At 39.7% G+C, this 14,700-nt stretch overlaps 1 protein-coding gene across 1 annotated transcript in view; it reads left to right on the top strand.

Annotated features, from left to right (window-relative positions):
* EPAS1 (endothelial PAS domain protein 1) overlaps positions 1–14,066 on the top strand; it is a 38,143-nt gene extending 24,077 nt beyond the window's left edge. The window contains exons 8-16 of the mRNA XM_009320920.1: positions 3,973–4,120; positions 4,887–5,095; positions 5,420–5,607; positions 6,515–6,625; positions 8,349–8,833; positions 9,972–10,095; positions 10,180–10,297; positions 10,826–11,014; positions 11,747–14,066. Of these exons, the coding sequence (XP_009319195.1) occupies positions 3,973–4,120; positions 4,887–5,095; positions 5,420–5,607; positions 6,515–6,625; positions 8,349–8,833; positions 9,972–10,095; positions 10,180–10,297; positions 10,826–11,014; positions 11,747–11,898 (1,724 nt within the window). The 3' untranslated portion in view covers positions 11,899–14,066. The remainder of the gene's footprint in view (positions 1–3,972; positions 4,121–4,886; positions 5,096–5,419; positions 5,608–6,514; positions 6,626–8,348; positions 8,834–9,971; positions 10,096–10,179; positions 10,298–10,825; positions 11,015–11,746) is intronic.
* The last annotated feature ends 634 nt before the right edge of the window (positions 14,067–14,700 follow it).

Genomic DNA, 14,700 nt, shown 5'->3' with positions numbered 1-14,700 from the left:
TGAAGGGTAATAGGAAGAGCTTATTGCAGTGTACTTTTGAATGTCTGTCTTCTGCTACCAAATAACAACTATCTTCCCCACCCAAAACAGATGTGCGGGGAGACTTTCTAAAGGGGATATTCATTATACAAATAATATATTCTGCCAGGAACAGCTTCTTCTTGTTATTCTTATGCCTGTGTGAACTGCCAGTTTTAGCTGTTTTTAATGTAAAGTGCCCGAATCGTTCAGGAGCAGAGATCAGAGCCAAGACCCTGCTCCCTCTCTTCAGCAGGCCACACGATTATGCTTCCCTTCTCTCTCATAGAAAGTGTTTCAAAATTATTGGATTTAAATCTTCAGACTCTGTCCTTAGAGTTGGCGCTACGGCTGGAGACACCATGGTGCACAAATGACATTTCCTACCTCTGGCTGTTAAAACCACTGAACTAGTGCATGGGAGAGTTCTCAGCAATGAACCACTAAAACTTCTGCTGCTGCTGTTTTTATTAAAAACAAAGCAAAGCTGCTAGACTCGAGTCCACAAGCTAAAAAAACGCCCACCTTTTAGTTACTACGATCAAGGTCTATGTCCTCAGGAAAAAAGCCCATGGCTTAGGTCATGTCTGTAGGGAATTGCCCACCAAATAGACTTACAGAAAGTATTTCTGTGCTTCCCAGAGAAAAGTAGCAGTAAAGAATAACTGTCTGACCTTAAGGGAAAAAGGGAATATGCGTTAGCTCCAATGGCAAGGATTCAGGACAGCTTTGAGTTGAAATGTTACTTGAAAGAATGCTTGGCAGTGATTAAAGTTGTGTGCTGTAAAACAGTGTTGGTATGAATCATCCTGTTTCCAGAGCTGCTTAAAAAAAAAAAAGAGAAAAAAGATAAAAGAAATTGCACCATACTTACAGAGAGTTGTCTGGGAATGTATTTGTTAAAACTGTTTCTTAGGTAATATGTGTTCCTGTTTTTAGTAATGAAAAGGAATTAGTGATATTCATAGATAGGATGTCCATTCCCTATGCTGGGCTATCAAGAGTCATCCTGCGAAATCAATGGGTATGCTGCCCTGAAGCTTTTGAATCGTTGAGTTGCATTTCTAAGAATGGGATAATGCCAGGGAGGGAATGAAATGAGAGCTGGCAATCTCTTTGGTAACAGGAGAGGGAGCGAGCCCTTGTTGGTTATCCCTATCTAATTAATTAAATGGGACCATTGAGTTGGGACTTGTTCACATAAAGATTTCTGGAGAGTTTCTACCAACCATCTTGACCAGGCATTGACTGAGGTTGCTCCTCACTCTAGCAATTTGAGTCACCTCATGTAGAGCACAGTTTATATCTAGATGCCATTTGTGCCTTCTGGAAAGGGCCATGTCCTACAAACTTTTGCTGTTGGGCATCAGGACTGATCGAGAAGCAGAACGAAGGCAAGGGAAAGTCTAGAGGGGTGAGTTATATATACCAGCAAGAGTGCTCAAGGCACTGTGCACTGCACAGGTTATAAATATTTAGGAGCAAACTGTTCCATAGTGTTTCTGATAGCACAGGATCAGCATGGATGATCTTTACTGTTGGAAGCACAGGACCAAACTCTCTGCTGTGACAAATGCTGTTGCCCACAACAGAACCATCACTTTACATTGCCAGCAAATTTGACTCTCTTAGATTTTCTAAAATAAATACTTCTCATGTCTTCTGGGACAGTCAGGCTTCGTACCAACTCAGAGAACAACCACAAAGGCGAAGTGACAGCAAGCTGTGACTTGAGAAAACACACATAAGCCCTCCAAACAGAAAATCCCTAGGTTTCATAATGTGTGCCACCGAGATGATGTCTAATGCACAGGGTAACCAAGCAGGTATATAGCTTATACAGAACTTAATAGTTCTTCTTAGCACGTAGCTATACAGAACTTATTAGTTCTTCCTGGCCATGGTCATTTATACATGGAAATATCCCTCTCAAAATTCATGTTCGGCACACTTGTATTTATTAAACAATATTTTTTATTAGAAATATGCTATGTATAGAGTATATATTCATGCAATAATACAGTCATCAATTCTGACAGTGCCAACCATTTAGTGTTGTAAAGATGCATAGGAAATAGAGGAAGGAGACTGAAGTTTGAAGAGAGAGAGGAAGAAAAACCTCAAATTAATCTCTTAGATAGAAGCAGAACTTCTTCCCTTTCCTTCCTTCTAATTTAGTGATAAATCATGCTTATTGCAGTTTTACTGTACTGTAGGGTTGGTTGTTTTTTTTTTCTTGGGGGGAAATAACCTCACATTCGAGCAAGCCACAAATAGTGTTTGTGTTCTTGGCTGGAAGTATAGTGCATATAGCGTACGAAAGTCTTAATTAGTCACCATCAAATGGAAGATTAGAATGCGTTTGGCAGCATTTAGCATACCCAGTTTTTCACGTTATGCAAGCAAGATGAAAATCTCTGTCTTCTTGCATAAATCTACACAAAAGATTGACTAGTAGAGATTGGTAGAGATGTATTTTCCAATTCAGCAATTAATAATCTATAATCGCTTCCATTTAGAGTCTGGTCTTGTTGCCATTAAAGCCAATGGGAATTTTGCTATTGACTTCAGCGGGGAGCTGAATGTCACCATCTGGAACCTGCCACTTGGTAGTGCATAGCAGAAGTTCAACGAGCCTTCCGAGTGAATCGTATTTCTCAAGTGTCTCTCAGCAATTAAAAAACAAATTTTGTGTTCAATTAAATTCACCCCTGCCTTCCCCCTTTCTCCACCCAAAAATAAGGAATATAATTGGAGCCTATTTCACTGAGATGTTACTAGTTCTGTAGAGAGACAGGTAATGTATACTTTAAAAAAAAAAAAAAAAAAAAGAGAAGTGAGAAGTTCACTCTAAGGCAGAACCTTAAAAATAGTGTTGATAACAAAGTCAGTAGTTACGAGTGTATTAGTAATTTATGAGATTACCCCATGGAGGGATTCTGCTGTACTTTATTATATCAGAACATGACATGCTTTGAATAATAATAATAAAAAAGATTAAAGCAGTAAAAAGCTTCTTTGTAATGTAACAGGCACCTACACTGCGACTCTTATTGATGAGCTGATGATTAGGAAGCAGTGTAATTATGTTTTGCAAGCAGAGCAGAACAGTCCAGTCACTAAAAGACTTTGAAATAAAAACCTTTTGATTTTGTTCCACCAGAAGTATTTAATCAATAAAAGTAATGTTCTACTTTGTCTGAATAAATTAAATGAAGGATGATTAAATACTCCTAGGAAGAAAACAAACAAACTTCAGAGACAGAAGGACAAACACAGCAACAATTATCTGCAAAACAGTTGTTGCATTTCACAGGCCTGGATTTGTACATTTGTATGGTGGCGATGTAGGAGAGACTGACAATAAATAGCTTCTGTTAATGGCTACATTCACAAGGAATTTTTCTGCACAAAGACTGCAGAATCAAGTTTCCAGCCTTACTGATTGAGTCAAATTGCATTATTTCTAGGGCATTAGTTTGATAGCATACTGCCTTCAGGCATAAAAGCTGTTTAAAAGGAAAGATCGTCAATGTGGTCAAAGGTTTAGTTGAGCCAGTTCCCATTTTTGCTACTCAGTGCGACTATGTCTGCTTACAAATACAAACTCTTATTAGTACTGCTTGCATACTCCAGCCCTAATTTTATTGCCATTGATCGACAATATTTTTCCTCAGCTGACAACTGTGAATTGCGTGACAATATTCATTGCTTTTAGGAAAGGATTTACAACAGACAGGACATCATAAAACTTTACATCTCAGAAGTCCAGAGCTCCATATTGAAAACTTATTCTCTTCAAATATTACAAGTTAAGCATCCTTGCTAACAAATGTCTTTTAGTGTAGTTTTGCGTAATGAAAACTCAGAAGCGGGTTTATTTAGAACAAGTGTTACATATTGTGCATTCCTGTCCTGCTGCATTATTTATATCTCTCTGCCCCCTTTTCTCAGTGTGTACAAAAGGTCAAGTAGTGACAGGCCAGTACCGTATGCTTGCCAAGCATGGTGGATACGTGTGGCTGGAGACTCAAGGAACGGTGATTTACAATACGCGCAACCTACAGCCTCAGTGTATCGTCTGTGTCAACTATGTGCTGAGGTAAGCTGTACGGGACAGCAAAACCGTGTACGGGTTCATGTGCTGGAATAAATGCAATAATCAGAGGAACTTTTGAAGGGTCTATTTATTCAGTGTTGTTACTCTGAAATCAGTTTAGTCATGTTTGTTCGGTCTTGTTTACTGATGTTAGACATCGATGAAAAATGTGGCATGCCCGTTCCCATACGCGCTGATGAAATACACCACAGCCTTTCTCTTCTGCAGAGCGGCTGCTCTGCTGATATAACAGAGTATAAAGCCTGCACTGAAGGTTTTATTGTGTAACACAACTGTTAATATGTTCTGTTTTTCTAATGCTGTGACAGAGAGATAAAATTAAGTAGTAATTGTATCTTATGTTGCTAGGAGAAGCTGTTTTCTGCCTAAAAATCAGGACCAATCAGGAGTTTTGCCTCTGTCTGGCAAAACTCAAGTATTTTTGGTCCTAGATGGGGCCAAAATAAGAAATACTTATTTGAGTGATAGTCTGGGTCACTATAGCCTCGACTACATCCCTTTAAAAAGCACAGCAACAAAGCCCCGAGTATTCCCACAGAAGTCCTGACCACACTCTCTGCGTCATCTGAGATGGTGGTGCTCAGCAACGCTGGAACTGTGCCTTGCCTGTCGAGAGCCTGGCATGCAACTGAGAGAGGCCAAAACGCTTGTACGGGCCCCAGCTTTAGAGAGTTTGTACTGCCTACATTACCCGCATCTTTTTTTTTTTTTAGAGTGCAAAAATACCTAAAACCTATTTTCTTGTTAGTGAAATTGAGAAGAACGATGTTGTGTTCTCCATGGACCAAACGGAATCACTCTTCAAGCCTCACCTGCTGACGATGAGCACCGCCTACGAGAGCGGCATTCCCGGCACAGAGAAGAGCGACTTCTTGTTTACTAAGTTAAAGGAGGAACCAGAGGAACTTGCTCAGCTGGCACCAACACCCGGTGATGCCATTATTTCCCTGGATTTTGGTTAGTATTTGTATAAATAATTTTTGTGCAACAAAGAACCACATATGAGCCTACATTTAGAAACTTAACAGACAAGGTCTGTTTGCTGTGTGTACAAATCGGGAGTAATGGCTATAAGAGCCCATGTGCTCACACCAGCGGAAAATTTCTGTGAATGAGAGCAGAATCAGGCTTTCTTGCTGACTAAACAACACGCATTAAGTCTATGCCAACTTATTGTCATGGCAACTAGGAGCAGTGTTTACTTTCAATGAATAGCTGAAATTATATCATAACCCAGCACAACCTAAAAGCATCCATTAATATTGTTAAAACTCCATGCAGGGACACAGAAGTTTGAGGAAGCCCCTGCCTTCACCAGTGCTGTTTTGACACCAAACAAAGCATGGCCAGTGGAAGTGAAAAGCCACGCTGCTCAAGGTGAAACACTGACGATACCATCCTTTACAATGCCTCAGATTGCACCTGGCAGCAGTACTCCAAGTGCAAGCAGCAACAGTAGCTGTTCCACGGTAAGAAGAGCTTTAAAAAAAAAAAAAGCAGGTTATGTTTCGTATATAAGTCCCATCAATATATGTAGATGACATTTTCATGTTAGCAGTCCTGTCTCATTGCTTATTAACAAGGCCTAGTGTATCTATCCCTCCTGTACTGCGTGTATCTGAAGCATCAATAGCAAAAACATCGAATGGGAACTATATCTTGCCTCTACATTGCAATCCTCATTTTCTCCCAGCTGTCCCTCAGTAATTACTATAACCTATAAAACAACTAGTAGAAGAACGTGCTACCACCTTCCATGGAGTTAGCCTTAAATAAAAAGCCAATGTAAAATGGTGTGGTCACTAGCAACGTTGCCCCAGACCCATATGGCCTCTTTCTGTTTGTTAACTAGAAGCTGTAGTCTCTAGTCCAGAAACTTTACCCAACTTGGGCTTTTGAGAGCAGCTCCATGGAGTTCCTTGCTGAAAGAATGAATGTGCTTTCAGGGCATTGCCCCCAAGAGCTGGAGCCGCTCTTAGCCAGCCTTTACTAGAGGATGTCCGATTTTAATAAAGACATTGAGGTAGTGCTAAGCGTCTCCCTTCTCGACAGAAGTATTTCATAGTGTACATCTCATGTTGCTGGTCTGAGTTGCCAAAAACTAAACTAAGACGGCAACTAGGTTCCTGTATTGGGTGCCTTTGTTAATGAGTATAGCTCCCAAATTTCGTAGTGACAAGTAATCTTGTGTTGGAGAAAAGCATATGATAGAAGTGGACAGTTTTGGGTTCTGAGGACACTAAATATATGTACATATATATACAGCCTGGTATCACAGGAAAGATCTGTTACTGAATAGCACAGTATAAACTGCATGATGCTAAGCCAATACTGTGGTTGCCTTGCTGCTTATAGCAAATTCTTATTTCTGTGCAGCCAAGCAGCCCAGGAGATTATTACAGTGCTGTGGATGAAGATCTTAAGATTGAGGTGATTGAAAAACTCTTTGCCATGGACACAGAATCAAAAAGTCAGTGCAACTCCCAGGTAAGGAACTAGTTTCTCTTCCAAAGCCATAAGAATCACTCCCCTGCTAGCAGGTAGTACAGATGCACGCTGTATGTGCAGATATAGTAACATACGTGCAAACTGCATTTGCACATGTACACCAAAAGTTTGATGCACAACACTAACAAAAATACACACTTTCAAAAGCTGGGGTGTAAATTTCTATCCCTAACTCTCTGAAGCAAGTGCCTTAGGGTGTCACTGTGGTGGCACTGCTAAGAAGAAAGAAGCAGCAGAGAGCTTTCAGAATTTGGAAGCTTCTGTAGACTGGATAAGGAATATAAGCAGCAGCATTTTTTCCTAAATCTGGCCTAATGACTAGCAAGTAAACATCCTTTCTCGAACAAAATACAAATAAACTAATTCTTGCAAACCTCAAAGTGAGAGAGAAATGCCCCTCGTAGCACATGCCTCCTTTAACTACAAAATGAAAACTGTCATTTTGGATCTATTCCTCTTGTCTACCTCTTGGAGGATTTCAGGGAGATGTGACAATTACTTGCACATAAAGTAACATAAAGTATCAGTCTCCTGCATTCTAATCAGGGTGTAAGCATAGAGATTCCCTCTATAAATAACTCTCTTAATCCTCCACTATTACAACATTACATCAAGTGAATAAAAGGTGTAGGCCTGATTCAGCCCACCTAACTTTAGGTACTTAATTGAAATGCCTTTGTTAAGAGCTTGTATTTCTTAATAGTTAAGAAAAAGGAACAGGCATTGCTGGCTGGCAGCTCAGACCTTACACTCATCTCCTTCTATTAATCCTATGGAAAGTTTGGGGTGATTTGGGCCCAAATGAGGTGCCTCAATTTGCCAGTGCAATTTGCAGACTTTGTAAGATACAGATAAGATACAGTCCATATCCTGAAGACATTTCATCTAGGTTTGGACATGGAAAGAGCAATGAAAGCAATAGAAAGAGTGGACAGATAGATAGGAGGAAAATGTGGATCAGGATCAAACTCAGTGCAAGACTTGACATGTGCAAACTTCAGTTTTGTCAGACTTGGCATCTGCTTTCACAGGTGTGTCCCACCACATCAGCAGGTTTGTCTGGTGGGAAAAATGAGTTAGAAAAGTGCCCCTGTTATGAGCTGACTGGTGGGCCAACATTAATTTCCCTCTCTGTTCAGCTCTGGTCAAATGCCGAGAGAAATGAATTTAAATATGACTAGTTCTCCAAGAAAAAAAAAAAAATACAGATTTAAGTGCAGTAGTGTCCTTCCAATTACATTTTTTAAAACTTTTGCATTTTTAGATGCATTTTTTTCATGTAGTTGGATTACGAGAAAGCTGTGTTTTCTGTTGTAGCACGAAAAAGCCTGAGGATGAACTACATGCCACATGTTGTAGAGTCTTGGCAGACAAGTTATTCAAAGCTTAATGAAACACAAGATCTAGTTTACATCACAGTGATGTTGCAGGCCGCATGCAAGCTGCTTTAGCAAATACTGCTTATCTGGAAGTTTTTTTCTTCGGTTTGTTGTCTTACTTTGCTGCTGATGATATGATGAACATGTATGCTAGTCACAGAAATAAGACATCTTTAAATAGGAGCTGCCCAGCTTTATGTAGGTAAATTTGGCATAGAGTGATTTTTCAGCTTCACATCTACTAGTATTTCATATCACACTAAAACTGCCACAACTATTATTAACTTTTAGTTTCTTTACCAACTTAATTTATTTTTGTGCAGACTGACTTCAATGAACTGGACCTTGAAACCTTGGCTCCTTACATTCCTATGGATGGAGAAGATTTCCAGCTCAGCCCAATCTGCCAAGAAGAACGTCCTCTCTCTGAAAGTGCACAAAATACCCAGCAGAGTCTAAGTAGCATGAGTACCATCTTCCAACCCCTTGCTTCTGCTTCACAGAATCAGTTCCTCCCAGAGAAATATTGCCCACAGCTATCAAATAAAAACATGAACCCTGGTCACGGGTCCCTGTCATCAGTGTTCTTCAACAATGTGAGCAGGTCATCAATGCCACCGTACCATGACCAAGCCCGCACTCCCCTGTCTTCGATGGGAGGAAGACCAAACACCCAGTGGCCACCTGATCCCCCATTAGAGTATGTTCCTGCTAAATGGAGACTCATGGATAAATACTCAGGATCCCTATCACGTTCCCCTTCAGGGCCACCAGTACATTCTCCCAGCATGCCCATATATAAAAAAAGGTAAGAGTTTTTGGGGTATAGCATGTATTTTACTCAAAAAAGATTTTGGGGGATGGGGGGGGTCATAATATTGAAAAATTCCTTTTTCTCAATAGTTGTTTTGATAAGCATCAGACTGCACTTTTGGGGAAATTAGTGTGGTGGTCTCCCAGCAGCAGTCGGTCTAAGGGAATCAGAAGTGGGCTAATTTTTTGCTGCCTGTAAGGATGCATGAATGGATTTCCTGCTGGTTGGGTAAAGATTATCCAAGTAATTTTGCAAAGCCTGCTTGACTTTGTGCAGTTATAAAAAAATTCTGAGAAGGCTTACTGGTCCAGCATTAAGCTGGGACCCATGCATACTTTCTTATTTTGCACATATTTTTTGCACGACAGAAAATAGGGGAGAGGGAGGGATGACAGTACATTTATTGTTGGCATACGTAAATATTACAACTAAGATTTGAAATTACAGGTTTTTTTTCTACAGCCCTCCTTTGCCTTGATCACACTTTCTTACACATGTGAACAGTATGGGCTGAGACGTAGATCAGAGGCTACAGTCCTAGGAGTTTCCCATCGTAGCTCGAAGTTTCACTGTAGGCTCTTTGGTAGCTTGCAGAGTGTGGGTCTTTGGTGTTGGTCATGCTAAAATGTTCAGGAGGTACCTAAAATAGCAGCGGTCATTTTAAAACATGAAGCTGTGCAGTTTACCTGCAGTTTGCTTTCTGGGATTTCTCGTTGTTGGCACAAATACCAGTGTCTGAATATGCATCTGGAAAAAGAGGGTTTGTCCCCAAACAGCAACCTGTGTGTTCATATTTAGTATGCAAAGCAAGGGGACAGGCGTAGCTCTCAAAATCCTATCCTTAAAAATTGCATGAGTTTCTTTTCCACAGCATTTTTATGTCTGCCTGGAGATTTCTAGAGGCTGTTTATGCTAGACTTTCATTAGTCTTTGATCATAAAAGTCAAGAGTTTCCAAAGCTTGTGGGATGACTAACAAAAGGAAATAAAAACATTTGACGTTTGAGGTCTGTCCACTGTTGTGTGTCAAAGACACCTTAAATGTCTTTAAATGAAAGAAGAATCTGTATAAATGAACAAGATGGTTTAGATTTGCCTCCCTGATCACTCATCCCGAGATCTTTTCTCAACAGGCCCCTGGATGCTTTTGGGCAACGAGGCATAGATATAAACCCAGCAAGAATTGCTCTGTCTAACAGTTTGAAACTGAAGCGACAACTGGATTATGAAGAACAAGCGTTGCAACAGCTGAGTGGGGTAATCATAAGAAATGCATCCCCTTCACAACTTTGGACTCACACGGTCATGGGTGTAATTATTTTGCTTTTCTTCACATTCTAGGGAGATCCATCTGTCATTAACCCATCTCACCTAATGTGGAAGAGAATGAAATTTCTCAAAGGGGAAAACTGTTCCTTGGTTACAGAAAAGAAGTCTCTCAGCACAAGTGTTCTTAGTGGTAAGAGAAGAGAAAGTGGTTTTGCAATGTTAAGTATTGAAACACAATTTTAGAACAGGTTGAATAGAAGCAAAAACTCTTTCAGAAGGCAATGTAAATAAGCTCTGTAAATACTACACTAAGCTAAAATTAAAGATCAGATTGTATCACTAAGAGCTGAACAATTTAAGGTACATTTCATAACTACCAGGAAGATGGTTCACGTACGTTCACACCCTTGCTTTGGAGGTAGCAGAGATCAGCTTAACGGAGATGAGCTTACCTCGTGCTGATCCAAGGTGCGGACATCTCAGAGCTAGAGCTGATACTTTCTCTCTACAACATTGTGTTTCCTTACACAAGCGTATCTTGGGTGCGATACTACTTCTAGAGCTAGTGCTGTTTCTGGACTTCCTTTGTGACAAGATGTAGGTATGCCTACGCCATGTGACTGTCACACCGAGTATCACTTCGCTTTGAATTAGTATTATCTACTATAATTGCTACGCTGGCTTAATTAACTTTTTTTTTTCCTACTATGTAAATCAGATGAATTTGTCTGTAACTCAAGAGGTCTGAGCCAACCAATGAATCAACTGCAGCAGCAGCAACAGCAGCAGCAGCAACAACCCACCTGTGGCAGTCCTGGTGAGAATTTGAAAGCAGGAGCGTTTCCCCCTCCGTTTTACAGTTCCCATTATCAGGACTATACTGTCCAGCCAGCTCATAAAGCATCAGGTAAGAGCTGTCAGATACAGAAATTGGAAAGTGCTGGTATTTAGTTCCAGTACTGATTCCATGAAAGAAAACACTTAAAAAAATATGGAGGAGGATGATAAACCAAGAACCAAATATGTATTGCTTCATAGAATGAAAAATTAGTTCTGTTGTTTAGTGTGAAACTTTAATGTTTACGTTTGTAATATATGAGGAAAAATTATTTTTGCCCTTCATTTCAATTAAACTTAATACATTTTTACCTTGGAGGTCCATCCATACTCTTGCCTTGTGATGGAATTAAATTGTACTAAACAATGTCACTGCAGCATTGATATGGGAGGTTTGTAGGTTAGAGTCTTAACACGTGCCTTCTAAAAGCAAAAATAAGTAATTAAAGGGGACGTATATATGTCCCTTTTAATATATACGGGTAGTGGGTGTCAATTTAGAAACTGTATTGTTTACTACAGCTTTCCTCATCTGCACCAATATCATTTTTCTCAGAACAATCTAAATTGGGGGTGGAGGTGAAAAACTGCACCTGTGTGACACGCTTGCAACAGTTGAAGGTAGAGCCATGCGTAGGTTTGCTCTGAAACCTGCAACTGCTGGTGGTTTGAGGCATACCAACATAAATGCAAAATGAGATTATAACTGGTATAAACGGAAGAGGGAGGAGAGGAAAGAAGTTCTCTCTCTGTCTCTCCGGTCTCAGCACCATGACTGACTGACTTCTCTAATCTCCTCCAGGTATGACCAGTCGTCTGCTGGGGCCCTCCTTTGAACCCTACTTGTTGCCCGAGTTGACAAGATATGACTGTGAGGTGAACGTCCCCGTTTTGGGCAGCTCTACGCTTCTGCAGGGCAGTGAACTGCTCAGAGCGCTGGACCAGGCAACCTGAGCAATCCTGCAATATTCCGTGGCCTATACTGTTCAAAACAGCTTCAGTTTTTAAATATATTTTTGCAAGTAGACAATTTCTAATACCAATACACTTTTACAGGATTTTACTAAGATATTGAACCTGTCCACGTTACCAAATAGTGGCCTTTTGAAGTTACTCACTTTATTATTCATATTAAAGAAATACATCTACTGTATTTTCTCTGTTGCAATTAAAGTGTTGTTTAGAGAGTTTGATTACCCTCCCCTTATCTCATTACTTGTAATTTATACTCTGAAATTTTCTTCAAATTTCATGCTAATAAAAAGCTGTGGTATAAATGCCTCATCATGTGATACTTTGGCTGCAGTACTGCAAAGATTTATTTTTATTGCCAAAGATGAATGAAACAAATTTGATCTCCAACCACAGTTTTTTGTTGATCTGCCAAATTGAAATCCTTTGAGTCTTTCTCTTTTCCAGCATTTATTGTATTGTAGCTTTCGTAACTTTTGGAAAAGCATACTAAAGAAAAATCCCAGCCTTCCGCCTCCCCCCTTCCCTTCATTTTTTATACACTTTGTTGAAAGAAATGTGAATGGTGAACTGCAATGTTTATGGGTATCTGTGAAAGTTGCACGTTGTAAGCTTTTTTCCTCAGAAGCAAGCCACATTCTCAGCTGCCTTAACCTGGCTTAGCTCTGTAGCCAAGGGAGTCTTACAGATTTACCCCAGTGGAGGATTTAGGCCTGTGTTTTTGTTTGTGTTGGGGTTTCTTGTTTTGTTCTTTGTTGTTCCCTTTGGTTTTTTGGTTGGTTGGTTTTTGTTTTTCTTTTGCAACACAAAACAGATTTTTTTTTTTTTTTGTTGTTAATTTCTCTCTGGATCAGTTGTTAATCATCTCTTGGTACTTTTGCTATATGTAGGACACAACAACCTTAAGAGCTGTTTCTGCTAGAACTAGTAGTATTTGTTATGGTGTTGCTGATGTTTCAGGAATCTGACCAGCGGCCAGTACTAACACCTCTGATTAATGTTACCCTTTTTCATTTGACATGCTAGCTAGCAATATAATTGCAATGTTGAATCGTTAAAACTAAAAGTTAAAGTAGTACTTCCCAGCGTATTAGGCTAACTCAGTTATAAGCAGACGGAAAGAATTAAGGATCGTGTAGCGAGATGAATAGCTGGCAGGCAGGTCTCTATCATTTTTACTTGCCTTGCCTGACATTAATCAGTAGCTGAAATGTCACTAAAAGGCAGCCAGACATTTTCAGAGCTCCTTTCCAACTATCATTGGTTGTCATGCACGTATTTTAAAAAAAAAAGGCTTTGAATGCTTTCAAAGGCAAAGGGATTTGAAAGTTTAAATTACAACATATTTAAACAATAAAAGGCAGGTGAGCACTTCTGACTTTAAAATACCTACAGACCTAGATATATGTTGGGATATATCATCTGGTGTCCTCCACTGGTATAAATCATCGTAGCTTCATTGAAGAAAATGGAACGGTGGCAATGTACAAAGGGTAAAAATCTGGCGCAGAAGCTTAGAACAAAGATATATTCTTTTGAGGCTTGTGATTCTGCTGAAGCCTGGTTTATAAAATTGCTTTATATCATGCACTGACACTTGCAGAGAGGGAGCCTTGGGTTTGTTGAGCACTTCAGAGTTCACTGTGTTAAATGAGTCTTAACCACGCACCCTTAGAAAAGCTGAAGATCTTTTGTTATTGGTACATAATGTAAAAAAAATGATAGTCCCTATCGTAGGCAATCTTTCAAGAGTTTATTACCAAAAATAATCTACTGCTAAAGTGAAGTTATTACCGTGTGGAAAAAATCTATTGTAAGCATCAAAATCTGATGAAAATTGGCAAGCCAGATTTGACAAATTTGCAGTGGCAAGGACTTAAAGGCTTCAAGGATTAAAGACACTTGAATACTGCTCTTCTGTTTCTTATTTGTGTAGTTTCAGCATTAAAAATGTTATACCCTAACAGTTTACTAAAACACTCTGAAAAAAATATTCCATGTCTTAATATTAATCATCCTTTTTATCATAATTATTTCATAATCTATATTGCTGAATTCTTATTGACAATATAATAACTGTATGGGAACTTTAATTTGATAAGGAAATGTATTTTGACACTGATACCTTATTAAAGTATACTGATCCTAAATTCCTTGTGACTCATTTGCTATGAATTTGTTATTTGTTGTATCATTGTAAAACAAAAGTATTTATTAAATTATTTATAGAAAATAAAGGTTTGCATTGATCTTTGAAGAATGAAAGAACAAACAAAAGTTACCCGTACTGGAGAGCTGGGAAGCAGCCTGCCAAAGGTCCGTACCACCAACCTTTTTGTAGCGTTTACCCAGCTTTCCTCAAAGGGAGAATTAATGCCCTGCAGACCGCCCTTCCGAAACACGTCCGATGGTTCAGGCTGCTGCTTCCATTTCAATAGTGTATTTCTGTCCAAGGAGCTGAGGGTGCCTCTTGTAATGCTACCCTTTAGAAAAGAAAAGAAAAGAGAATTAAGTTGACAAAACGACATTTTAGAGGCAGAATTACCACAGCTCCTCACCTCCGTTTTTGTGGCAGTAACATAAGCCATCGTATTCTGGCAGTCCTGACAGGCCCGTGAATAATGGGCTTCCCCCCACCCAAGCCTCTGCTTCACCCACCCAGTCCTTTATCCCAACGCTGCTGTTAAACACGCCAGTCCTTTTCCGTACGGGAATTGCCAGTTTTGCCGATGTAACAACACCGATCACGCGGTAGGAGGACAGAAATTCATTTCCAAACATGCA

Source organism: Pygoscelis adeliae, unplaced genomic scaffold (genome assembly GCF_000699105.1).
Source record: "Pygoscelis adeliae isolate BGI_AS28 unplaced genomic scaffold, ASM69910v1 Scaffold233, whole genome shotgun sequence".
Classification (NCBI taxonomy): domain Eukaryota; kingdom Metazoa; phylum Chordata; class Aves; order Sphenisciformes; family Spheniscidae; genus Pygoscelis; species Pygoscelis adeliae.
Note: the sequence above shows the minus strand (reverse complement) of the source record. Positions and strands in the feature narration are given on the sequence as shown.